The sequence below is a fragment of the Sturnus vulgaris genome, chromosome 9, assembly GCF_052056855.1.
Source record: "Sturnus vulgaris isolate bStuVul1 chromosome 9, bStuVul1.hap1, whole genome shotgun sequence".
Classification (NCBI taxonomy): Eukaryota; Metazoa; Chordata; class Aves; order Passeriformes; family Sturnidae; genus Sturnus; species Sturnus vulgaris.
The window spans coordinates 6,601,643-6,628,213 of NC_142251.1; the positions used below are offsets into that span (position 1 = coordinate 6,601,643).

The 26,571-nt window shown below is 40.3% G+C and overlaps 1 protein-coding gene across 6 annotated transcripts in view; it reads right to left on the reverse strand.

Moving 5' to 3' along the window:
* The window catches only part of ELAVL4 (ELAV like RNA binding protein 4), a 64,791-nt gene extending 38,617 nt beyond the window's left edge, over positions 1 to 26,174 (reverse strand). The window contains exons 1-2 of one of the 6 annotated variants that reach the window (XM_088169733.1): positions 25,966 to 26,174; positions 3,590 to 3,830 (exon numbers count right to left, since the gene is read on the reverse strand). In XM_088169733.1, the coding sequence (XP_088025859.1) occupies positions 3,590 to 3,830; positions 25,966 to 26,013 (289 nt within the window). In that variant the 5' untranslated portion in view covers positions 26,014 to 26,174. Of the gene's footprint in view, positions 1 to 3,589; positions 3,831 to 21,502; positions 21,656 to 21,897; positions 22,085 to 22,671; positions 22,945 to 23,498; positions 23,612 to 25,531; positions 25,686 to 25,965 lie in introns of those variants that run through there. The other 5 variants (XM_088169732.1, XM_088169736.1, XM_088169734.1 and 2 more) reach the window with 5 other exon arrangements.
* Between the last annotated feature and the right edge of the window lie 397 nt (positions 26,175 to 26,571).

Here is a 26,571-nt window from a genome sequence, read left to right on the forward strand (position 1 = left end):
TGAGCGCAGCTGATTAAACCTGAACAACTGGGTTGTTGGACGAAATATGCTGTAGCTATGAAATGGTACAGCAGGGACCAGTTTCACTGTTAATTTAAAATGCTAGAATTAATTAGGTAGTGTAAATGAAGAATTTAATAAGCACACTTTACAACCACAAGTTCTGCTTTTATTAAACACCCCTGCCAAATGAAGGCAACTATCTTCAGTCTGTTTTTCCTTGTCTCATTCTCTTAAAATCTCTGCAGTGAAAAAAACCAAAAAAAACCATTTTTGCTATTGCAACCCCTCCCCCATAATTAAAATGTATGCCTGACTTCCATCTCTTCTCTCAAGTCATTAGCATCTTTAAAAAATGTTACTGTATATCCTGCCTGTTCTGAGAAGCTACCAAACAAAACCCAAGTTTACGATTTTGGTTTTGAATACCAAATTAAAGGCTGTCTTAGAAGCTGTCATTCCTATTCAACTCAGTGCGGTGTACTACCAAATTAGCATAGTTTTTTAGTAAAGGAATATGCTTGTTTTAACATGTGCCTTTCCAAAGCAAGGGGGCAACTTCACAAACCAATTTTATTAAAAACTCCTACTACTGTTCTAAGACTGCAAGAAGACTTGGAGCTGATGACTATTCCTGTCATACATTGTTTAACCAAATTTAAAATTAATAAAAGAGTTCAAGTCATGAATTTTATTGGAAAGATCCAGTATGTTTAAACAGACTTTCTATACCTTTTAACTCCTTGAAAAAAACATTTCAGAAGACTCAACATCATTCAAAAAAAAAAAAAACCAAAAAAACCCCAACTTTTCAGCTCCTTGACTGGGAAAATAGAGTCTTTTACATCAGCCAATTCAATGCTACCTAGCTTCAGAAATACATTTGAGATTTTCTACTATGGTTTTGCCAGGATAACTATTTAATCATGATTTGGTTTATGACCTTTTCTATTTTTCTTGAAGCAAGTGCTCTCTCCAGCTTTTTATTCTGACTTTTTGATTTGCCTGATAATTCAGCCCAGAAAGAAGGAAGCAAACTTACAATATATTAAGACAAACCAGACTTAACAGGAAGAACAGCCCATTTGTTTAAAGGCATAACAAAACAGAGCATGCTTAGCTTATATCTATTAAAGCCACAAAATTTTCAACAGAAACAATGAAAAATCCAAAAGCAGACAAAATCTAAACTGTTTCACATCTTCACTGCTTCAGCAACAGCTTAGGAATTCACTGGGTTGTTTTTTTTGCGATCCAGCTTCCTTTGTCAGAAAAAAAAATACTTCTATTGATTTTTAATAAGGAAAAAGCAAAGAACCCCTGAAAAGCCAGTTACTCCTGTATCAACCTACAGGCATACTTCCACCCCTCCCCTCCAAAAAACTAATCCAGAGGCCTAATGAAGAACATGCTTGCATGATGATCCAGAACGATGTGCTGGGTATGACCTCAGTGCATTTCCATTTTGTTACTCTCCATGTTCTGAGAACCTTAAAAACATGAACTGCTACTGGCAGAGGACTGCATTTGATTTACTAACTGAATTCAATGTGAGGAATGAACATGCATACTCAAATTCAGTAATGTTGCACAATGCCTTGATAACAGGCCTTAAAACCTTGGCAGATAAAATTCTGTTTTCAAAACCAGCACAGATAATTTGGAGAACAAATTTTTTTTGCATATTTGGCTCTTTTGTACTTGTATCACCACTAAAACAACATGTAGGGGTGATGTCCTCAAGGCATCTGTGAAAATTTTTTTTAAAAGAATGGTTCCTTTAAAGTATTTTAATGATCAAAGATTTATGCACTTCGTATGGAAAGAAAAAGCATAGGCAAAAAATACTACCCAAGAATACATCAGAAGATCATACAGCAAATTTCTCACATCTTCAAACAGAAAGACAAAAGCCTGGAGATGGAATGAAACAAAAAGAATACTGTTCCTAGCTGATGAAGTAATGGCTCTCTGTCCAAAGACAACCCATTCCCTACAAAAACAACACCAAATATCTAAAGTCTTGAAAATATACTGTAAGAACACCATCATGAATTTGATGGATAGAGTAAGCAGCAAAAGCTCATGAAACACAAGACCAAAATTCAAAGTAGGCACCCTAGACTGCTGTAGATGAGGGTTTCACTTCTGCCTGAAATAACTGAACTAACCTCCAGTTAAATTTTTCAGATTATTTTCAGACTAGAAGAAAAACAAAGGTCTGTAGAAAAAAGTAAATAAAAGTCAATTCCATTTTTCAATCTTCTTTTTAGAACACCTGAAGCTGTGGCCAAATCAGAAGATTTATTGCAATAGATACATCATGGTCAATGTGCTAAAGAAAGCTCTGCTGGACAACACTTGTGAGGACTCAAGCTGCCCTGCAGCTACTGCCATTTGTTATGTGCCTTGTGTTCAACCAGAACATTGCTGTGTGTCAGGAAGTAAACAGAAGAAGCACTGCGTGTTGAAAAGCACTAAGCAGATCATCCTGATGCTGCCAATACAATGGCTGTCAGGATGTTATGGAAGCAGGTACGAAGATTTGCATTTTAATTCCTCATCTTCCCATGGTGCCTCTTCCCACAGAGGACACACCCAAGTTTCCAGGAGAGCCTCAGAGGGGAGCTGACTCCTTTTCTGGAACCCTTTCCCTCCCAGGGCTGCTGCTCTCTGTGCTAAACATAACAGCACTGGTGATGCACTGAACAGCAGAGAAATTTCAGCTGCTCCCACCTACGGTGCGAGTAGACACACAACCTAGAAAACTAACCTATAAAGCAAGCTATAAAAGCCGATTGTTCATCCCATCTTGTGCACCAGTGGATTCCTGGCTGCAGCAGCAAGGAGGTGGATTAGGCCAGGTGCATCTGCACCCATCCACACCTCCTCTAGTGACAGCAGAGACACCTCTCCTTGTCGAGGCAGCACTTGCCATGGGAAGCTTTTATTCTGAAGGCACCTACCTTCATATGCTACTGCATATAAAAAAAAAAAAAAAATCACAGCAAACTGAAGTGTTTTCGGGGACCAGAGTCAATTAACTATTATCTACAGACGTCTGAATGAAATCCAGAGCAGTGTGTCTCAACTACAGCCCACTGCTGTTCCAGAACACCGTGGTCAATAAGCTGTGATAGACATGCAGAACCACCTCACCTTACAGTGCTCCTAGGCAGAAATTTAACGAGGGTTTGGTAAAGCTCAAATGGCAGAGTCAGAATTAGGAACTGTCATTTGATGGCTCAAGCCATTCAGGCAAGTCCATGTTAAATAAAAATGAGAATGAACAGGAAAGCAAGGCCCTGCCTAAGCTCTCCTGCAAGAAGCTGCACAGTGTGTAACACACATGCAGACTGGCACTGTTCAGACTTCCCCCCAGATCTGTAGAGGCTGAGAGACAAGGGGCTTCTCAGCTGCTCTAGATGCAGAGTGCAGCACTGAAGACTAAAGGCTTGCCCCTGAAGTTCAGCACTAAATGTGCTGCATTCCCTGTGTTAGCACTTGCAATACAAGCACCAGGGTTCTGCTGACCCCAAACACCAGCTGACCCTAACACAGGCAAAAGTGCACAACACAAAGCACTTACCTGTGATTTTGTCTCTCACGAGCTTGCAGGATTCGATTTCACCAATGCTCCCGAAGAGACTCCTGAACTCCTCCTGGGTCATGTTCTGGGGTAAATAGTTGACTATGAGGTTGGTTTTGCTGTCATCTGTAGCAGCCCCTGTCTGCATGGGGGAAGGGCAGTTTCTACTGTTGCTGGAGGGTCCATTGGTTGTATTGGAAGTAGGGCCATTCGACACCTGAGGCTCCATGGTGCTAATTATCTACAGCAAAATAAGAGAAAGGGGAAAAAAAAACCACCCTTAAGTTTCATAGATACAATAGCTATTTTTAAAGATACTCACAAACGAATGAGTAGGTAGCATTCATGGCCAATTTAGATACTTCAACAAAAAAACCCGGCTTGATTCCTCTGTTATTGTTGCAAAGTAGGTCATGCTAGTCTTTGGCTGTGAGCATATACTAAGATGCAGTTAAAAAAACCTTTTTTTGTTAATGCGAAGCTGATTTCTGCTTTCATCACGCAGCCATTTTCACAAATGTAAATTTAAACCACATAAATTTAATTATAATTTAAGGTAATAATCATAATTAAAATTATAGTTCCATTAAATCAGATGAAGTAAGTGTATGGCTCTATATGAAAAGGTAAAATATTTTACCTATTTAATAACTGTATCACAGAGTGCAATGACAACAACATTAACCAGGCACAGTCAATCTGCACCGTGTCGTCACTCAGCTTGCCTTCAATTAATAAACTTGGTGTCCCAAGACATACCATTTACTGGTTCCAGTGATGACCTACATTCTCCACCTATATTTTTCACTAATGAACTGACACCTCTTTAAATAATAAAGCCCTGGATTTGCAATCTTCACAGATACAAAGGTCTTCAGGTATTTACTAGAATCAAAAAGGTTTAATCAAAAGAAAGGTTTATCAGGCACAGGTGAAGGCTGGAATGGTAACAAGCACATCTATCTTGAAACACAAAACTCCAGTTTTCACAGAAGAGACTCAATTAGATCTTTCCAAAAAACGACATAAGAATTCAGCTTAAAGTGTGTAGCAGCACAGTAGCCCCATTGTCACCAGTGCCACCCGTCACGTGAACAAAGCTGCCTGTTTTCATCCCAAAACTGCACAGGCAGACAAAGGAAGCAGAAAAGTACCTGGATACTTCCAATTTTTTTTTTTAAATATAATTTGCCTCTACCACAGCTTCTAGCCTGTCTTCACTGCCACCAGTGCTGCCAAAGGAAGGGCATCATCTTAGTCTCAAATCTGGGTAAGTTAAAACCATGCAAATGGTGGCTTTTGCTGCCTGCTGTGAAGTTTGCGATGTGCAGCTTCACTGGAATCGGAGATCATCCCTCGCCTGGGCTCAGCCTCCCTGCACCAGAGAGCCAATGATGCAAACTGCTGCCCCAGGCAGGACATTCCAGCGCCCAGGGACAGTGACAAACACGGGAGAACAGAGGGCTAAGGCACCACACACTCTGAACCTGGGATTCTTCCGACCCTGTAATTATTATAATTACTCAAGACTTAATTTGCTTTCTTTTTTAAATCCAGGGAGGTACATGTTGTGACAAATTAGGCCTGTAATTCAGGAGGATGGGGACACACATACACATACCAAAAAAGGGTGTCTATTCTAAAATTAACTGCATGAGGGTGGCTCAGAGTCTAAATAGGTTATATTCTGGTCATGTCTATTTTTTTTTTTTAATTGAAATCTTCAGTGTTAGTTTAATGCCTCATTTAGGAAATAACCCTCTTTTTTATCAATGGAAATAAGTTTTGAATTACCATTATTTTTATTATCAAACCCAGGAATAGCTACTTGGTTTAACAGCTTTTAAATAAAAAGAAGCCTTGCCACATTGTGCTTAACAGAAATGCCTTAAAACCACACAGCAGAATCATTTTGAAAATAAACTGCACAAAAATAGTCACTCCTTGAAAGACATGGGCACATCCAAACCAGAATCCCCCTGCCAATTTTACCAGCCACGTGGCACCAAGCACTGCTGGCATCCTTGGCCAAGCTGTGCCAGCCCCACACACTCTTCCTTCAAGATTCCCCTTTCTACCCGGCATCGGCCATGCTTCCTTCCCTTCTCCCATCTAATTCCATCCATCTATTTACTCACATGTACTACTTAAACGCTTCAGATGCTGCTAAATCTGTTTAGCTCGGGATTCCAGCTGGAAGATCATCCTTTGATCTCCGCACCTCCGCGACCCCGCGGCAGACGCGGGCTCTGAGCTCCGCCAGCAGCTGCTGTGGGGCTGGGGATTGCACCCCAAGGCTCCAGCTCAGCACAGCTCCTGCTCCCACATCCACTCCACTGGAATTGGGGGGGAAAAGAATCCCCAGTTCCGACACTAACGCACAGTCAGAGGATGAGCGAAGCCACTGACATGGTTAACGGCAGCTTCCCGTGTGCCTTTCCAACACTGGACCATGTTCTTCCCAACATCCAGCCCCACAAGATAAAGCTGCAGTTTTGGGACTGATCCTGCCCCTCTGGAAGCAGCAGGAATACCACACCACTGGTTTCAGTTTCAGCAGAAGCAGGACTTCAGCACAACACACTGAGGACGGTACATCATCTATTATTAGAACAGACTCAAAAGCTATCTATAGTTCCCCGCGGTAGACAATAATCCTGGATCTTTTAAAATCTGTGAAAGAAAACAAAATTCCAAACTGGTTGGTGTCCTACTTAGGCATTTTGCAAATGCTTTTTAGTTAAATTTTCAGCATTCGTACCTTCCCCACCAAGCAAAGGAACAGAATTCAACCCAAGACATTTAACACATTCAGAACATTAAGAGTAAGCTGCTCGGTAAAAATCTGTTCCTGAACCAGTACATTTCCTCATATACTTCAAAGTATCTTGGCATAAACTAATTTTGCACCAGGTGCCAGGTTTTCTTCCTAGTTACTCTCAACTCCAATTAGGTTTTCCTGATTTTTCAATGGTAGAAAGGAAAACCAAGATACTTATTTGCCCTTCAAATTATTGCCAAGTCATAGGTTACTAAAAATCCATTTGCTATATACATATTAAAAAGGAGATAATGGATAGAAATGTAGAAGAATTATTAAAAGCATTTCTGATAAAGGATTTCAGATTTTTTTTTTACTGCATAATTTTAATTCTCCATTTACAGAGTGATTTCTGTGCAAAAGCAAAGCTTGCATTCGAAGTTCTCAGAGGCACAAAGGAATAACACTTCAGGTGTGCATACTGATTCCTGCCATGAGTAGAGACTTACATTATTAATGGTAACAAAAAGATAGCCCTGGCTCTCCTTCCCAGACATTTGCTCCTGTCCCCAACATGCCTGAAGCTCAAACCCCGGGCAGAGTTCAGTGTGCATGCACTGGGATGTTTATTGTCAAGCACTGTTTTTAATATTAAGTAGCTGTTGATTCCACATCAGTCAGCACACATTACATAAGAGGAATTTTATTTATTCAAACAGATTTCAACATGACAGTTGCTGTATGATTTTTTCTTTCTCTATCCACAACTCTAAGATGAAAAGTTTTAATTCTATAACTGTGTCACAAGACAAACATTTTTAAATCAATACTCCAGTTTCCAGGGCATACAGGTAACTTACTGTGTTTTAATTACTGGTAATGACTTTTTAAAAGTACAGGCAAGTACTGGGCTGCAACTAAATTCTACCAAAATATCAAAGAAGGCTCTAAGTCCGCCTAACTCATCCAGGGCTTATCTGGGTATAGGCAAAATAAATGCTGAAAATTTGAGAGCGACTTAACCCCATTATTAATTTTTTAGAAACAAAATAAACTGTTATCCCTGAAGGTATTCTTACACTCCATAAGCAAGTAAAATTAGCAATATCTGTGCTCTGAGCAACACCTCTTTTTGTAGACCTTTTCTGACCCAATTTAGGCAGTTACTACCGGTCCTGAAATATTACAGTGAAAATGCCATGTGTGATGACATTCACATGCTATTGGTATAAAGAGGCATTTTATTTTTTTGGGGGCAATAACCTGCCGAATTCCCAATACTGAAATATGATAGTCTATATAGAGTGTAGTATCTTTGAAGAAGAATAAAATGAAGTTATTGCTAATAGACATTTGACCATTTAGCCACCAATAATCTGAATATTCTAACACTGTGATAGAATTTCAACACTGATTTTGTAAGTCACATGTTTCTAATTGTGCATGTATTTCATCAGATGCTGCTTTTAAAAATGACGACTTCCTGGTGTACTACTTTTCTCACTGTGGTAATGCATCAGCAAAGAGGTATTTTAGTTTGACAGATTTCACAAATAAATGCTTTGGGAAAGACAACATAAGCTTTGCCAGTGTTTTGCAAAACACTGCTTACCAAAAGGCTTGGTATAAACCACTCCTACAGAGTATCTGCCACAAATACCCATTAGAGCAACTCCTATTACTAATGTTTCAGAAATACTTCCATCACATCTTCATTGTTTTTTCAATTAATTTAATTAATTTCAATTTATTCCTGCTAATATATTAGCTCCAACAATAATGCAAAAAAAAATACCTGTATGTATAAACACAACTATTACAATTACAAACTATTACAAGCTGGAATAACTGACACTAATCTTCACTTATTACAGTAAATGTGTGACATCCATCTACCATTACAAAGCACAGTTAATGAATCATTTGGAAAACTACCCACAGACTAAGACAGCCTTATCTCCCTACTGCATGCATAAGAATAGCCAATGGCTTGATAAATGTAAATATACATTTTTTTGTATTTACAAAATTTGTTCTCAGCAGTCTAAAAGAAGGTCTGCATGTTGAACTGAGGCTGCCACAAATGTGCACTGAAAGGAGCCTGCATTCAGCAAATAATCAGCACCCATTCTTGCTATCTGAATTATGTATGCTCCACTGACCATATTCCACAATAAACAAACTGATTTGGTATGTATAAAAAAAGTCACAATTAAGTCTTAAGAATAAGTATTATTTATAGGCACTAAAGAGAAGTGTTTTTAAACATACCACAAACAATCTTTTCCTAAAATCAAAATCCTAAAAAAAAAAATCTAAACCTCAGAAAATTCACGCAGACATATCCATTTTGAGGACTCAGAAGTCAAGAAAGTTAGCTATGAATAATGAACTGTTCACAGCACCTAAATGCCAAGAAAAATGATCATGGCAAATTACATCTCATGAAGAATTCATGAAGTCTAATTTTGTATTATTTCTAAGTGTTCATTAATGAACAAACTCAGAACATTCTCCCATAAAAAAGAGTTTAGATAAATAATGCAAAGCTCTTACTTTATCTAAAAAAGCTCTTTAATTAGCATTGCAAGTTGTTTGCTTTTACAAGTGAAAACAAATGGTGCCATGGCAGAGGTCCCACAGCCATCTCGTGAAAAACGATGACAAAAGAAGAAACAAACAAAACCTCTCAAAGAAAATAAATGTAGATTCACAAAGGTTTCCCTCATACAATGAGGAACAGGCTTTAACTCCCTGCATATCTGCTCTTTTGAATGGAAGGCAGCACAGTACAAGTCTCTGTTTCCCTAGAACTTTTCTGCAGGTGAGAAAAACTCCATTTACAGGAGCTGCCTGACCAATCCATCCACAGCCTGGCCATCTGCTGAGCCATGAATAGCCATGCCAAAGGCAGGAGGTTGTGTTCCAGCCCATGCCCATGGACCAAACACATCCAGGTCCCTCAGCCTTGTTCCAGCCCAGGAAACCCATCCCAGTTTAAAATGTACCCACTGCTACTTGCTCCATGGGGATTTAACACGTTTTTGCAGAATGAGGCACTGGATCACAAAATGTTCAGGACACATCATGCCACCTTCCCATGGAAGGAAAAGAACATAAAGTGATTTTAATCCTTCCTTGGTTCAAAATCACAACTGCAGCCCGAGCAAGAAGCAGGTGCACCTGAACCACACGTGGGTTTCTTTCTAAAGTGACCTCAGGAGTGGCAAATAATGCTCTGTGTGCAGCTCCAGTACAGATTCACTTTACTGTTAAGAGCTGTCAAATTTCACTGTCAATTACATTTTTATTAAAGCTTATGTACTGCACAACTAGACTTTGCTATTATTTACCTAATAAATACATCATGAACATGAAATAAAAAGAAGAAAATGAAGCTTTTTAGTCTATCTGCCTGGAGGCAAATCCAATACCCCAGAAACAAATCATTATCTAACCCTCCGTATTTTGACATGTTCCCCACTCATATGCACTTCTACATGCTACATCTTTACCTTCCTGGGAGTGAAAGTCATATTTAATATTTAAAATATAGATATAGCTGAAAGTCTCAGCTCAGAAACTAGCAATCTCTGGCTCTCATGGCACAGATACAGCAGTCTGAACTTGCTTTCAGAGTGTGCTGCACTCAGGTTGAAATGGCGTTCAAACACTCCCAGCAAATTCACATTTATGGGTGCCACAATAATTGTACAGAGCACACAAATGATCCAAATGGAGAAGACAACAAATGCATTCATTTTAAGATGCCTCAGTTCAAATAAAGGAGAAAATAATTTTCTTTAATAGCTAAATTTATCCTGAACCAGTCCATTATAGACTTTTGCACGAATACGCTAAACCAAAATATTCTGTCCCCAGTCTGCAGTGAAGTGAATGCAAAGTTTATTGGTAATATTACTTGTTTTCACAGCACTGCCTGAAGGACATAACCCATAGCAGCACCAGGTTGTGCTGTACAAATGGGCAGTAAGGCAAGGACTGCTGCTCTACCAACACAGTGACAAAAAGCAGATAGGCAAAACCTGTTATTTTTTATTCCAAATTTCACAGAAGTGAAATAAAAAGTCAAACCAGATGAAAGTATCTAGGCAAACTGCTGAAGTTACACAGAAAGCTGTGACAGCCCCATAACACACCACTTTACCCTCAAACCTGGCCCACTGATTAAGGTACAACTCCTAACAACCGTATCAAAGAGAAAACCAGTATAATAATGCTGCACCAAACTGCAAGTTTTTTTGAGAGTTTCAGATAAATGTGCTCTGTTCCCATGAAGTATGGACTCTATGGTTTTGCATTTTATTTTAAGGACTAAAGGGAATGAGCAGGGGGAAAAAGCAAAAACCGAAATAATTCACAACTATTTCAACACCATTAGCTACTAGGTGAGTAGTAGGGGAAAACACACTTGGAACTACATATCCAATAACTACACTAAAGATAGGAACAAAGGCACCATATCACACACTTTGCATAATCTCTAACTCTTCCTGCAGGTACTCTGGGGGTAAGAAATTGGAGGAGGAGAACTACAATTATCATTCATACAGCTCAGCACTCTGCAAAGCTCAGAGGAAACACACAGGACTGGGGAGCAGGTGCACAGACAAGCACTCCATGCACAGCAGTTTCTGGGAAGCGTGGCACACTCAAAAGGACAACAATGTTTGTCCAGAAGCAGAATATACTTATAGTTCTGTGTTGTGTACTACCTCAACTCACAAAACATGAGGTTCTTTATGAACTTTTACTGAGATTTACTTCCAACTATTTGCAGCTTTTTCTTTGCCTCTTACAAAGACTATAAAGAAACTATGCCTGTTGGAAACCTCAGGGTGTTGGGTTCTATTCTTCAGTGTTCTCCCAATATCTTAAAGTCCACAGCAACAGCACTTGGGAAATGGTGAGGAAGAAAGTGGTCAAATAGATGATGGGCACAGAAGTTTCCTTCTGTCCCTGGATCAGGGTTGTCCTTTTCATTAAGGCAAACTGACTTTTGGAATGCCAGCCAGTTATGCCCTACTTGATTTAGAATGGTTTCACCAGAATTTATGGTGATTTCTACCATTAAACAATTCATAAATAAAGAGATGGGAAAATACAGCGTTGATCTCACAGCATTCAAACCCAACTCTAGAACACAGCTTTGGAGAAACCATCATCGAAAACACTGGGAGAGGGAAATGGATGTGTCCCATCTATTAGATGGGTTTAAAACCCCTAGAACCACTTGTACCCCACAGACCATGGGGTGCAGCAGAGGCTGGTGGCAGGGATGTGTCCTACTTCTGTCCTGGGACACAGCCACCAATGGCTCCTGCCCACCTGCATCTCTGAGGGTCACCTGCCGCCTCGGCTCAAAGGTCTGCACTATTTTTGAACTGAAATAAAGACAACACAGTCAGGCTTTCAGCTCTGAAGGAACATCTATTTCTTCTTCACACTTCTACTTCTGCCAAATTCATACCAGGCAACCCTGTGCCTAAAATTTTACAAGGGCTTTTAGTAATTTCATCATTCCAGACTGCTTCTTATTCCCTCCTGTCTTTTCACTGAGGCTACTACTTGTTCTCTCAAGATGCTTACAAAGGCTAAAGGAGTCCAAAAAAACAAATCTCAAAGACATCCTTCTGTGATTGACACTTCAAGCCAAAATATGAAACCATCCTCTTTCTCCATGGGCTGCAGTTTATTAGATACCACAAAGGTAAGAGGTGTCCCAGTGACTGGATTGTCCCTCTTGAAGAAACAGTCTATGACTAACAGAAACCATGTTTGAAATGTGTTAACAGAGTGATAAATAAACAGATATACCACCAAAAACATTAAGTACATGAGGAAAACTCTGAAAGACTGAAGAGGGTCTCTCAAAAGCCTGCATATTAGACAATAATAGCATGGTAGAGATCAACATTTAAGATAGATTCTCAGTCTAAAGCACATGCAGCCTAAAAATACACTGAAATGAAAGCAAAGGAAATTGAGGGAGTCTTTTTATATTTCTGGTTACTTTCTAAATTTTATTTTTAGCTCAATTTTGTTTCCTAATCACTACTTACTTGTTTGGTTTACTGACTATCACTGAGTTATATATTGCTAATCTGTAACTGAATTTTATTACTGACTTGGGAATATGTATGTAGCACTGTGTACTGACGCACAGATTCCCACGGGGACGTACATGTTCATATAAGAAGCAGACAGCTGCAAGTCTTCAGCTGCTGTAGACCTGTCACAATTCCACTTTATGTTTTTTTTTCCCCCTCTAAGAAAATAATCTAGACTCGTTTGCAACCCCAGAATTTAGACAGTGAAACCTGTGCTACGAGCCATACTGAAACCTAAAAACGTCTACTTACCAGAAGGCAAAGCAAAGCAAGGACAGCGCGGGCTCTCCGTGAAGCCTAGGAACATCCAAACCCCCCACTGCTGTTATTCCTACTGAAGTTCTAGAAACAAAAAGCTACAATTTTTAGAAGCCCTCAGGCAATTTAATATTCATTAAAGTTCACTGCAATAGGATTTCAGCTCCTAAGCCATAAGCTCTCCTGAAAATGCCGCCTGTGTATTTTTCATGCAAAGACAGGCTTATATTAGGCAGGAATGGATGGCTTAGCAAGACACACGCCCCAACCAAGATGTTTTAAGGCTCTGTCCTCAACAGGACCTTAATGAAGACACACTGCTAAATGCAATTAGGAAACACTAATCAACATGTGTACATCTCAACTGCTGGCAACAGCATCTCTATGGATACTGCAGCTTGCAGGTCTAAGCGAGACAGACCCCAAAATAGAAACTATGATGTTCAGCTAAGTCCTATCTCCATCATTAGAAATGTTTGCCTGCTGCAAGCTATCAGTGTTTCTCTTAAAACTTAACCAGATTAGCAATAAAAATAAATTTACATCTTTTCCACAATTCACCTGTTAGTCTACATCACTGTACCACACTAATATTGCTTATGGAAATAACCTTCTCATAAAATATAAACATTCTTTCTTCTGTAACATACGTCTGGTAGACAAAGTTACAATGAATTACTGAACATAATATGCCATCACCATCTAAAGATAGTGAGCAGATAACACAAATTGTAAACCTGAGAAGCTTCTAGGAGCAAAATAATCAGAAATCACCTCTGAGTAAACAGAGGCATCTGTTCACTCTGATGGTCTCATAAAAAAACTACCTACAGAATAGCTTAAATGAGTGCAAGTTTTAAAGTACTGCATGGGATAAATATCTCAGTAATGCTTAAATTCAAACAATATCTCATGTGTGAAAGCATCTACACTAAGGTTAAAGACATGATTATAGATTGGGAATATATTATTCATCAATAAAGGAAAAAATATCAAGTATATACCTGTCACAGGTCAGGCTAACAGAGCCTTATGTTTTATGCTAGACAAACTACTAATCTCTATACTACATAAGAGAAGCATGCCATGGGCCAAACCAAATACCTTCCTTAATAAATGTGAATTAAACAAACATACCCTGAACAGCAAGAAATAAAAAATTTACCAAAACTTCCCTTAAAAAAAGTGAGCAGATCTCATGGATAACAGTGCCCTGGTTAGAACACAATTCTGCTCAAGCAGAATTGGAAGCACCCAATAGGAGCCCTGCCAAGCTCAGTCCCTGTTCAGGTGCTTGGGGACGGGGGGAACCCAGACCACCCCTGCTGTCCTGACTCCAAGCCCCACTAATGATATTTCACATAGATGCCAAAAGGCAACTGGAAATACAACAGCCACTATTACAGATCAGCAGGGAGAAATGTCCTAAGAGCCTAAACACAGGTCAACTAATACCCGAGTATTAAAAAAAGTCAAACCAACCAAGTTACTGTCCTCTATTGGCTATGCTTTCCTTACAACACACAGCAGCCACAGGCAGGCGCTTTAAACCTGGAGCTGGATCCACTTCCATCCATTTCACCTCAAACAAGCTGGTGACAAAAGCCACGCTGTCATTATTAAAACTGCTACATCACCTAAGCACCCTGGCCACGGAGGCACTCAGCCCAAGTGTCCTGGTCCAGCCTGGTGCTGAAATGTTGGAGAACATGGCTCCTCCAGCAGCTGCATCAGCTACGTACGGCTGCAAAGCTCCTTGATCACCACAAAGAACATCACACAAATAATATTCACTTCTGCACTTAGCAAAGACTAACGATGGAAATTAAACTCAATTTCTATCTGAGCATTTACATTTGTGAGCACTTCTCTCAGTAGTTGGGTGATGACAAGCACAGACAATAAAAAAAGGATTCTAAAAATATACTACTCTTTTTCCCTGGATTAGTGTGTCTACAGTTAAATATAAACTGTGCTCTATAAATTATCAAACACAATGTCAAATTCTGAAGTGCTCTCCGGAATCTCACACAGAGCACACGAAATACAGAATGATAATTTTGTCCTGGCCCAGTTAGTCTAAAGAACAATATGCTACTGTGCTGGATCATGGAGTTAGTTCCTATCAACGGCCACACTAAAAATGGCCACAGCCACCACTGTAGCTGCACACTGAATTTTTCAGGACCCTCAGCATCAAGCAAAGAGTTTAATTCCCTGAACAGCTGCTCCCACAGGAAGGGAATCTACAGCAACATTGTCACAGTATAGCTGGCACAGGCATATTAGGATGAATTTCCAGCATTCATGCTTTCTGCTAAAAATCAACTTCCCCCTACTCATCTACTGCCAGTAACTTCATTTGGAACAAAGACATATTAGAACTATTTTTATTTAAGAAGCATTTATTTACATACATTATTACTTCTACCGAGTCGTGACTGTGCCTTCTGCTGTACAGAAATAGCATCTTTGCCCACAAGATCTTCTGCACACAGTAAAGCAAAAAGTCACTGACCACCATGCAAAGATCAAGAAAGACCAATAGAAGATTAATAAAATTATTGCAATTAACAGTCACATTTATAAACCCTTTAAGCAGGCAGAAAAGCCAAACACCTCAAATAGCTCTGATCCCTAAAGCAGAATGCGTTAACACCACCACAGTGTAGTGACTTAAATACGGGTTATTTCATGCCGTTGAGTCATGAATTTCACATTATCTAACATTAAACTGCTGCTGACTATGGGTGTCTATGTATCAGCTGAAGGGGACCAAAAAAAGGCCCGGTCTCTCCTCCAGGTTAGCATTCCACTCATTAGAAAAGGTTTGTTAGTATTTCGCCCATGTAGTTTTTTTATGACCCTCTCTAACCAGAGCTACTAGAACCAGGTTGACTTCCACACACACCAAGCACTTCATAGATATTGAGAGTCTTAATCTATGTATTAAATAAAAAAATCCCCAATGTCAAACCTTCCAATGAAGTTCAGTCTAGTAATATCAATTCTTTAACTCACGAATACCAATTTTGCTGTTAAGAGCAGTAGGGAAACATGGACTTCTGGCAACTGTGCTGACCAGCAGGAGCAGAGTCAGGATCTGAAACTATGTCCTTCCTGGGCAATTAGACAGAACATTACAAGAGGAGGCAGTTCTACCTTCGATTATAAATAGTGAATAAACTGCTACCTTTGCTAGTTTTCCAGAATGCAACCACGAGAGATTCTTAAAAGGAAGAAAAGCAAGGAGGACACGCGTCCTTCATCCCTACAAAGGCTTTTCAACAGCACTCAGCCTGGGAGAAAATACTTGGAAGTGCTCAGGCAACCACTCAGCCTCTCCAAAGGGAAGTGCATGCAATTACAGGCCAACAGGTAGGACCAGGGCACAGTTACCTGCTCCAGCAGCAACCTTTTGGGGCCTCTACATGGACATCAGGTGGGACCTTCTCAGCAAGCGGTTTGGGTTTCCGTCCGCGGCTCGGTGAGCGCTGCCGGGCGCGCGGCGGAGCGGCTGGATGGGAAGGACTGGCGCTACTGGAGAGGCTCCAGTGGCATTGCTGCCCTCTGCCAACGCCAGCATCACTTACGTGGGCACAGAGGCGTTACGCGTGGAACCTTCTCGAAGCGCTGCGAGCAGGAGCCACCTCCCAGAGCCACTGGCGTCTGCTTTGACATGAACACGCATTATCGCGCCGCCTTCACCTCCAAGGGCTCCGAACGCTCCGAAGCCACCAAATGCCACCGCCCTGACTCCGAAAAATGCTGGCGCACGGCTCCAGACTGGGAGAGCTACCAGCAGCGACGTGTACGGGATTTTATAGTAATTAGAGAAGTTTAATTTTAAAAGAATAAAATTAACGAAAGCTTATTTATCCCCCAGAATTCAAGGACAAATAATTTCCCATCACAACAGCATTGCTGACGCAATTGCGCGTGCCTTAGCAACGAAGGCATACTACAGCATTTTATATACATCGTGCCTCTAAACATTGTCACAGCCAGGTTCGCATCTTACTGTGCAACTACATCTCATTTCCAGAGAGGACACACAAAGGTTTAGCTACCTTTTGTTTTAATTAATTATTTTTATTAATATTCTGTCTTTTCTCCCCATTTAATTAATGATTTCTAACTGGTTCTCAGCATTTCCTGACTTGTACAGGTTTTCTTAGCCATTGAGGTGGAAGTCCTCATGTAAGAAAGACACTGTCAAGGGTAGAACAATAGGTAAGACTGGCTCTCTGCTTCCTCCCTACTTTTTGGGGCTCAGAAGAAACAATAATGCATCAGGAACTCCATTAGAGAACACAGATTTTTCACTACAGAAAATAAAAGCTCAACCCAACATTGCTGAGTTAATTCTTAATGAATTCATGCAAGCAATGTAAATGCAACAAATAAGACAATGTTAGGCAGTTTCAAGAATTAACTGCATTCTTATTATAATCTCATCTGAGAGTATTTAATTTCTACCACTGATGTTCCAATGCTATTGCAAACTCTGAATATTTAAATGAGTAAACAACAAACAAAAGGTCTCGTCTTCAGTGCCCCAAGCTATCATCCAAAACTAGTTATAATTAAAGGTGTGAACAACAGAGTAACAAACCTGCAAAGTCAAGGTTCTGAGAAATTAATGGGCATCACACCACTGCACCAGTTCAAATTTATCACTCATTATCTCCCCGACTAGCACAGTGCTGTTTCACATATTAGTGCCTCCTTCTTTCCTCCAAGCCTTTCCTGCCTTTTCTAGATGGCTAATTTTATACAATTACTGCCTCTGACACATTGAGACCTTTTCTCCCCCCTTTCTTCTTCTTGCTGTAAAGCTAGTGACCTACAAAAGCCCCCCTGCACCTAAAATATTCCAGTATTTAAAAGTACAGACTGATCACTTGAGGGAAAAAGCAAGCAAGCAGTCTCAAAGTATCTGTTTCTCCAATATCTTCCCTTTACATTATCTCAAATGGTTAAAACCACCCAAAGGCTAAGGCAAGGTACAGGTATGCTTTAAACATGTTTTATTAGGATTAAATCTACAGTACTTGTTGAATTGCAACACTGCCCTCCTCTCCACAAAGTTCCTTAGAAAATTAAAAATGTGCCTTCTTTTAAAGTTGCTCTGAGACCTACAATGCTGGTAACTGGACGTTTACAGAAACGACTGGGGAGTGTTACATTACACAAAAGCCCTTTCCCTTCTCATCCAAATCCCAGCGTTTTCCTTAATGTCCATTAAAATGGAAAGGGAAGATACACATGCACAAGCACACACACAAATACATGCGTACCCATCTCTTTCTCCACCCTACACAGAAAGGAAAAGAGCAAGAGGAGAAGAGTACAAGGGGGAGGGGTGACTTTCCATCACAAATTAGCAAATTTCGCAAAATCTGGCCCATCCTTTACAGAGATACCATGCTTTTTAACATCACCTCACTTTCAAGAAAACTGTTTGTGCCCACTTCTCCCCCAAAACCCCAATGACATTGAAAAAATACTGCATTGCAGTATTTGCCAGTGCATCGGAGTGTATCCAGTTAGCTGTCCCACAGACAAACAAATGTACATTTTGATGTGTCCAGGCATTTAAATGAGGTGTCCAGAGGACACAGACTGCCAAAACAGACAAGTGGATTTGTCAAGTTATCTGCATCTCTTTCTCTCTCACCATAATATTCTCTGCCACTGTCCATTTCTTGCCTGGGCTGTTTGCTGAAATTATTTTCAAAGTCCAAGTTCCCAAAGAACACACCAAATTTCCCTGCCAGAATACAGGACACAATCGTACCTTATTTCTTCTGAAAAACCTCTGGGTGTAGAGTAGCTCTAGGTTATGTACCAACAGTATGACAATTACTCACAGAAAATAACCTGCATTTAATTAGTACACTCCCAGCATACCAAGTAGGAAGGTTGAGGGGAAAAAAAAAAAATTCCCTGTAACTTAGAAGGTATTATTTTAAAAAAATTAATCTATTAAATATATGTAAGATTAATGCAACCAGATTTCTTTCAATAGAGTCACAATATTTAACAGGACCAAATAAAGATGATGAAGACTATTTCAAACCCATTCAAATGGGATTTTTAAGTATACCCCTTCCAGCTCATTGTAACCATCCTTTGTCACAACAGCTCAGGCTCACTTTGAGAGCTCAAAAAGGTAAAATTAATAAAGAAGAAGAAAGCAAAGGAGGCAACCAAGCCAGTCACCAGTGGAGAGGCATCCCTGTATCTAACATGGGAACTTGATTAGCAGAGTACATGGGGACAGGATTTTAAACTGATGGCTGGTATTCACATTGCATCAATATCCAATTGTAAGATTGCCTCCTTTCTGACTAGTACACCAAGACAACAGTTTTTAAAAAAAGAAAAATGTCATGTCTAAGGACAACTACGTTATCTATATCTTTTTGTCTCAACAGAAAGAGGTTTTACATTTCCATCTTTTAGTACCACTAGCAATCTTAATTCTATTTCGCTAACTTAATAGCTATTTTTCTATAGGAAGATTTACAATGCAATCTTTTACATGCAGAAAGAAAATGTCACTATGTACATGCAGGCTGTATTCATTAATATAATCTTAAAACAAAGAAAAGAGGAAGACCAGGGCAGGAACACGTGCACCATAAAACAAGGATTACATTATTTTTAAATCTTTGTAAAAACACGAAATTGAACAGAAAATGAAAATGTAACTACTAGCTGATGACTCTTAAAACAAACAATGCAGCTGTGTATAATAAAAGGCATCCTTATTTATTGTCATGACTAAGTTAACAGATTTAGAACACAGTATCTCTGTTTTGAACAGAAGAAAAATTATTTTACTCTCACGTACAACTACAATGCATGTCAGAATGCATCTCTGCACATGCACAGACTGTAAAATACGGAATTTTACACACGCACACACCCCCTCAAGATTTTTTTCTCCCCCTCTACATTGTAAAGCAGTGCAGTTTTCAGAGGGCCATTCAATCACTTTTTCACAGAAAGGACTGCAGCAGAAGCAATACTTAGAGCAAATTAAAAGAGCTATTTAATTTTTTTTAAATTCCTATTTCAACTAAGCACTGCCATTCCTGCTTGAATTCGCATTCAAAGTAACCCTGCACCAGAGGAAGGAATAAAGTAAAAATATCTGCAAATCCGAAGACAGAAAGAAAGGCGTGTTCTATATTCTTGCTTTGCTTCTTATGCCTCCTGATGTGTGATAGATGAACATTTTCTGGGCAACCACATTTTTATATCTTTTACGCTACCGTCTATCACTTACTAGTCTACTACGCTTTTTTAACACTTCTAGCACCACCAGCTATTTCCCATTATTGTTTGCCACTACAATTAAGAGACCATCACAATTAACAAAATATTCAGCCGTGGTTTAAAAAGTAGAGTTGCCACAAGGAGCCCGACACTGGAAGTGGATATTGCTCCAGCAGATACAGAATAGACTGTGGCTAAAGGTGGGGCCGGAGACGAAGAGAAGAACAATTTCAGTATTTTTGTTAATTCCGCTCAGTGCCTAAACCCTAAAATATGGTGAGCTCCCCTGAACTGATTATTCTGCCATATAACCATCTGATTTCGTAAAAATACCAATATCACTTAACACAAAATCACTGCTTAGGGTAAATTCATTCTACCTACTGTTCTCATAGGGACATTTGCTGGAAAATTCTAAGAAATGATTTGCAGAAGCTATCAGCTGTGGGAGTTCACTATTATACCTCTGTCAACTTCATTCAATATAATTTACATTTTTTTTTATACTGCCTCACAGGATTCCTTGCAATTTTTTGCACGTACAATTTCACAGCAGGGAGGGGGTAAGGAAAAAAAAAAAAGATAACCCTCTTTTGCAAAGGAGAAAGAACAGATGCTTAAAACCAGATTTCTAGAAATCACTGTAAGCCTGAGCCAGAAATGTAATTAACACCTATTTATAAAGAATAATTAAAGTTGTGACTGCCACAAAGAAGAGCAGAGATAATCGAGGTAGCCCCTGCTTCTTTTTTTTTTTTTAGATTTTTTTTTTTTTACACTGTTTGCAGTATTCCCACATGATTGCCACCTGCTCCCCCACTCAGCTTCCCCTATGCTCGTTTCCCCGGCAACCTTTCATTGGCTTTTCCTCCCAGCTATCGCTTTCAGTTCGGCTGCTCAGTCTAATCTTATTTGTTTTACACCCATCAAAACAAGCAGCTAGACAAAGACAATCCTGTAAGAATGGGAAAAGACCGTCGCTTTGTTTCCCCGGTTATAATAAATATCCGCGGCAAAAGTCTGCAAAACGTTAAATTAGGGGGAAGGGGGGGTCCCCGGCTCCCCCCCATCCCGGGGCTGGCAGGAGGGCCGGGTATTGTGCGGGCGGCCCCAGCCCCCACCCGGGTCGCCCCGCTCGGCGCAGCCCCGGTGCCCGCAGTTGTGTGTCTGATCATGCCATTTTGCACAATCTGTAAGGAAAAGCACAAAAGAGGGGACGAGATGAGCACGTCCGGGGCTCCTCCGCCAGGAGAATACGGGCTAAAAATAGAAATACTATTTTTCACATAAATGGCTTTGACTTCTCCCGGCATTTAAAAAAGCACAAAACAACACGGCTCCCTCCCCCCCACCACCCCACCCCAGCCCCCACCCCGACACAAAAAAAACACACCCTTGCTTGCTTCCATCCATCCACCCATCCATCCATCCACCCATCCATCCTCGACAGCACCGGCTCCATGGGAAACGCGATACCTGGATTTTTTAGAGGCGATTATTAGGTTTGTATTTAAGGCTGGTGTAATAGGAAGGGAGATTAAAAGGCATCATCGGCCGGCCGCTCCGCCAGGCACACGCGGTACCATGACACCGTGACTGTCAGCAGAGACCATCCGCGCTCAACTGAAACGCAACGTTCAATGGAAACGCTGTGGAGTGCCATCGCAGCTACAGACGGTAAATGGATGTACAGATACATATGCACACACACAGGCAGACATAACCCACCGAAGGAAAAAAAAAATAAAAATAAACAAGGCTCTCTAATTTTATTTTATGACTCACGATCCGCCGCCCTGAACAAAAGAAATTCGCGAGGCACACGAGAAACGAGACAAAACCCCACGAGCAGGCTCTCCCCGTTCACTTACCATTTTCAAGCCATTCCACTCCATCTGTGATCACAAAGATGGACCCTTACAGCCCCTCACAGAGTCAAAAGCAAAAAGAGCGTTATGTAAAAGCTGACATTCCTTCTTACAGCGCTGCTGCCCAACGATGCAACAAAATCGACATATACTAGGCACTGCAACACATACAAGCCTCCTCCTCTTTTTATGAGGTCACGACAGGAAACTCTTTGAAATACAATATGCAGCATTTACTGAAGCTCATATAAATCACCCTCTTTTAAAATTACCATACCTATTGCGCAGTCCACCAAAAAGAAAATTACCAATCTCGAGGCTTTTTTTTTTTAAACAACCCCCCCCCAAGGATTTTGCTCTGCATTTGTATCCCCAAAATGTCAATGTGGAAATTAACTCTCCCCCACCCTTAAAAAAAAAAAAGCCTCTTCTTCCTTTTGCATTTCAGTTAGCCACATACCAGCCTCGCATTAGAAATGAGCTTTTCTCTTTATTCTGAGAGAAATCGCAATTACCTTAAAATGACAAAGTACATCCTTTATTAAAGGATACGCAGACATTAAATATGAAAGAGAGAGAGCGAAAGAGAGGGGGAAAGAGAAAGGGAGGGGGGGAAAGGGAGAGATCATGTACAAACAGATCAGTAGCAGAAAACTAAATTCATGGGAAAACACAGACTGAGAATGATGCAGATTCGGGGAAAATCTGTATGTTAGCTTCTATATCTACCTCTATATAAACCCGCTACGATCAGATTTTAAATCTACTAATACCTACCATAACCATTCTTAATGGCAAATATTGGGTGTCTTGAAAGGCTTCAACTCTTCTAACGGTTTTGCTAAGGTTTCAGGGAATTATTTTATTATTATTATTTTTTCTCTCTCTCTTTTTTTTTTTTTTTTTGGAAGATCCACAAAGCACACTGCTAGACGTTTGTGCAGCGAGAAATTATTATCGATAATAATAATAATAGCGGCAGCGATAATAATAATAATAAATAATAATAATAATAAGAGCTAAGTATATTATCTCGTTGTCTCAGTGTGGTGCTGCGGCGGGAGGGCGGCGGCGCCGGCGGCGGGCGGAGCGCGGAGCGGCGCGGGGCGGGACGCGCGGAGCGGAGCGCGCGGAGCGGCGCGGGCCCTGCTGCGACTGGCGGCCGCCGTCGCCCCTTTACCGCCATTTATGGGACCATCTGTCAGCGGCGCCGCGCGCTGATTGGCCGAGCGCGCCGCGCGCGCGGGGGGGGCGGGCGGGAGCGGCGGGGGGGGGGGGGGGGGGAGGGTGTGTGTGTGTGTGTGTGTGGTGTGTGTGTGGGGGGGGAGGCGTTGCGACATCAGGTGCTATTGAAATTAGCCGCTGCCAGATTGACAATGTTAATGATGCGGTGACCTCTACAACAACAGAGACCAGATTTCTGAACTGCTGCTTGTGTCTAGTAATTAAGGCCCGGTTGAAGAAACAACACGCAGCCCCGTTGTTTTTTTTTTTTTTAATTTTTTTTCCTTTTTTTTTTTTTTTTTTTTTTTGGTTCCCCGTTCCCACCCCTGGGCCCGGCGGTGCCGTACCTCGGCCATGCTCCAGTGCCTACATCTCCTTACCTCCTGCGCGCCCCGCTCCCAGGTCCGGCGTATTTTAACCACCTTATCTTTTTCGACAGTTGCTTTCCGGAGAAATGCATATTTAATGATCTGCCTCTAGGCTTAAAGGCACAACAAAAGCACTTTGACGTGCATTTAAAGCTGCATTTATTTTCAGGTACTATTGATTTTAATAATCAGCCCATCTCTCCTTCCTTCCACGCGGTGAGGTTTTTTAAAATACGTATTTTTAAAGGAGTGGATTTGATGTTGCTGCCACTTGACAATGTCTAAGGCACAGCAGACACCTCTTTATCGGGCTTTCCCCCCGAACGACAGTAGTATTTCAGTACTATTTTGCCACCTCGCTTCATTATTCTTCAGCTCGACAGGAAATAAAACGACAGCAAACTTCGGGCATTTAAAAGAATTTTCTTTTCCAGCCTTAGAGAAACGTGCTTAACAATGCACACTCATTAATCCTCCGCTCGCTGCCACTGACAAACTAACAAAACTTCACTTCCAAACAGCAATATTTCACCCCCTTCCGACCACGGCAAGTTTTTTAAGAATTCTCACAAGTTAGGAAGCATTCATTTCTCTTTACTTGAGAGGTATTTTCCTAAAGCATGTTTTATCCAAAGTAACAAGGCATGGCACTCTGTAAATTCAAGGTTTGTTGTAATTACATTTATCTCAACTAAAGCAACCGAGTATTAGTCTATTAATACACACAGGATCGTTTAGTTTTACTGTCCACAGATTCATTTCAACAACTAAATATATATATATATTTTTAAATTCAGTATCACTGCAAGCGTTTTTAAATGTAAGAGCTGAAAACCAAGAAAGCTAGGATGGGCCACGTTATAAGCTCACTTAGCTCTTTCCTAGAGAAAGAAAATCTGACTACAAACCACCAAAATAATTTCCAAAACATGTAAATCAAATAAAATCATCATTGTTCTACAAGTTTCATTTTTAATAAAGTATAAATATTCCCTCCACACTGCTAAGCTGGGGACTGACATTCAGCACATTTTAAATTTCTTTAAACCATAGACACGCTCAAACACACACAGAGACTAAACACACCAATAAAACGTATGAAATGTAGTAAAGCTCATAAAATCCAGCTATACACAAACCAAGCAAGGAGAAAAATCACATTTAAAAAACATCATACAATCTATTTGTGGAATGAGCACTGAATTCAATTAAAATATGAACAATGTGAAAGGCTGCAGAGGATTTCTCTCACCACGCATCTTTCTGAGCACATTTGTAGCTTAGTAAAAACTAGCTTAGATTAAACTAGCCTGTAAGATACATTTCCTAACTCAAATTTAGGTAACCCATTAAACTGAACACACAGACATCAAAATGCTACAACAGCTAGTATATTACCATAGATTCTTGTGCAAACATACACCAAATATTAAACTTAGATTTGTAATGCATATTTTTTACTTAAGGTCTCTTCAGGGGTTAATAACACCAGAGAAGGCATCCAGAAAGTATTTTTAAGTATTTTCAACTTCAGCCTACTTTGTTACTATAAATTCGTTATGCATATCAAGATTCAGCCATTTTTCTGAAACAATAATCGCACGCTGCTCCTCTAAAAAATTAGCTAAGCTTATCCGTCTATAAATCCAGGTACTCTGCACACTGACCACTTTCCCAAAAAGCACCCCACACACGCAGCCTTTCCAAGAAACACTAAAACAAACGCTCAAACATCCTCAGAGGCCTCTCTCTGGAAAGACAAAGGCAGAATCCTATTGTTGAAAAAGTCAACCTTATTCTCGTGTTTCCAATAGTACCATTTATCTTTCAGGGAAAGGGACTGACCACCGCATCACGGTGGTGACATTTGTAAAGCATCAGATTCTCTATACAGTCTCTCCAGCATCAGCCAGCAAGCCCCTGAGCAAAGCATATTTTTAGTGCAATCTTCCATCCCCACAAAAAGAAACTTGTCTTAAACAGCTAATCCAATATCAAAATGAAATCACAGGGTTGTTTCCCAGCCCCCCCCTCCCTCTCCTTACCATAAATGAGCAGTTTCTTGACTCATTAATGACAGTTTCCCTTAAAAGAAGTGATCTCATATCACTGAGCCCCTCTCCACCACGCATACATCCCAAAGGTTGCGGGTATCTTAGCATCAGTAGCCGCTAGCAAGCTCTCTCATACAGAGCCCAGATGGACTATACCAGAAGCCAATTCAGCGTTAATAACTACCTACTCTGTGCAGTTTAGAAGCCTTACGTGGCATAATGTCCTAGGCAACAGCAGCCGATTGAAACCGCAAATAAAAGACAACCCAATTCTCCAAAAGCATCAAAAGGAAAAAAATAATAAATTGAAGAATGATTTAAAAAAAAAAAAATCTTACTTGCATAAGATTAAACTGAATCCTTCACCAACATATTGAAAAAGGAGAAAAAACAGATGCTGCCCAGAAAAAGTGACAAAATATTACCTCATTATTTAACAAAGCAGCATTAAGCGTCCTGCTGATTTCAAACATCTTGCCACAGATTTTGGTTAAGAGAAACAGAAAGAATCCTTTGCAAGCCCTCTGTCTGCAAAGGGTTCTTCAATTTTCTTGCGCACAACAGAATAGTCAATATGTTATTTCCCTAGAGTTCGCACATTAAAACATCTAGTCAGTGAGCTGAATTTTCCCCTTATCACACTGTAGACTCCTGTTATATGTACTGCTCTCTTTGCAAGATTAGCCTGCCCCAAACATGGCTGTTGTTTAAACTATTCTTTAAAGTAACAGTTCACTCCATAACCACCAGGTGGGCAGTGTACACAGATCCAAGTAACCATCTTAAAGATTTTTCTTGGAATAGCTGCTGGTTGTGATATACAACATAAATCCCCCCTACACTTATCAAGCAGGAGGAAAAAAAATTGTCACCGTTTTATGCCCTTTCCTCCCCAGCAGCGAGCCCACAAACAAAACCCTAAAATCACTTGGCTTTTAACACAGATTTTTTTTTTTTTTTAAAGGGACCTTAAAATTTATACAGGAGCTTTTCATTCAGCAAAAGTGGTAAAATCCAATCAGTGTTGAGAA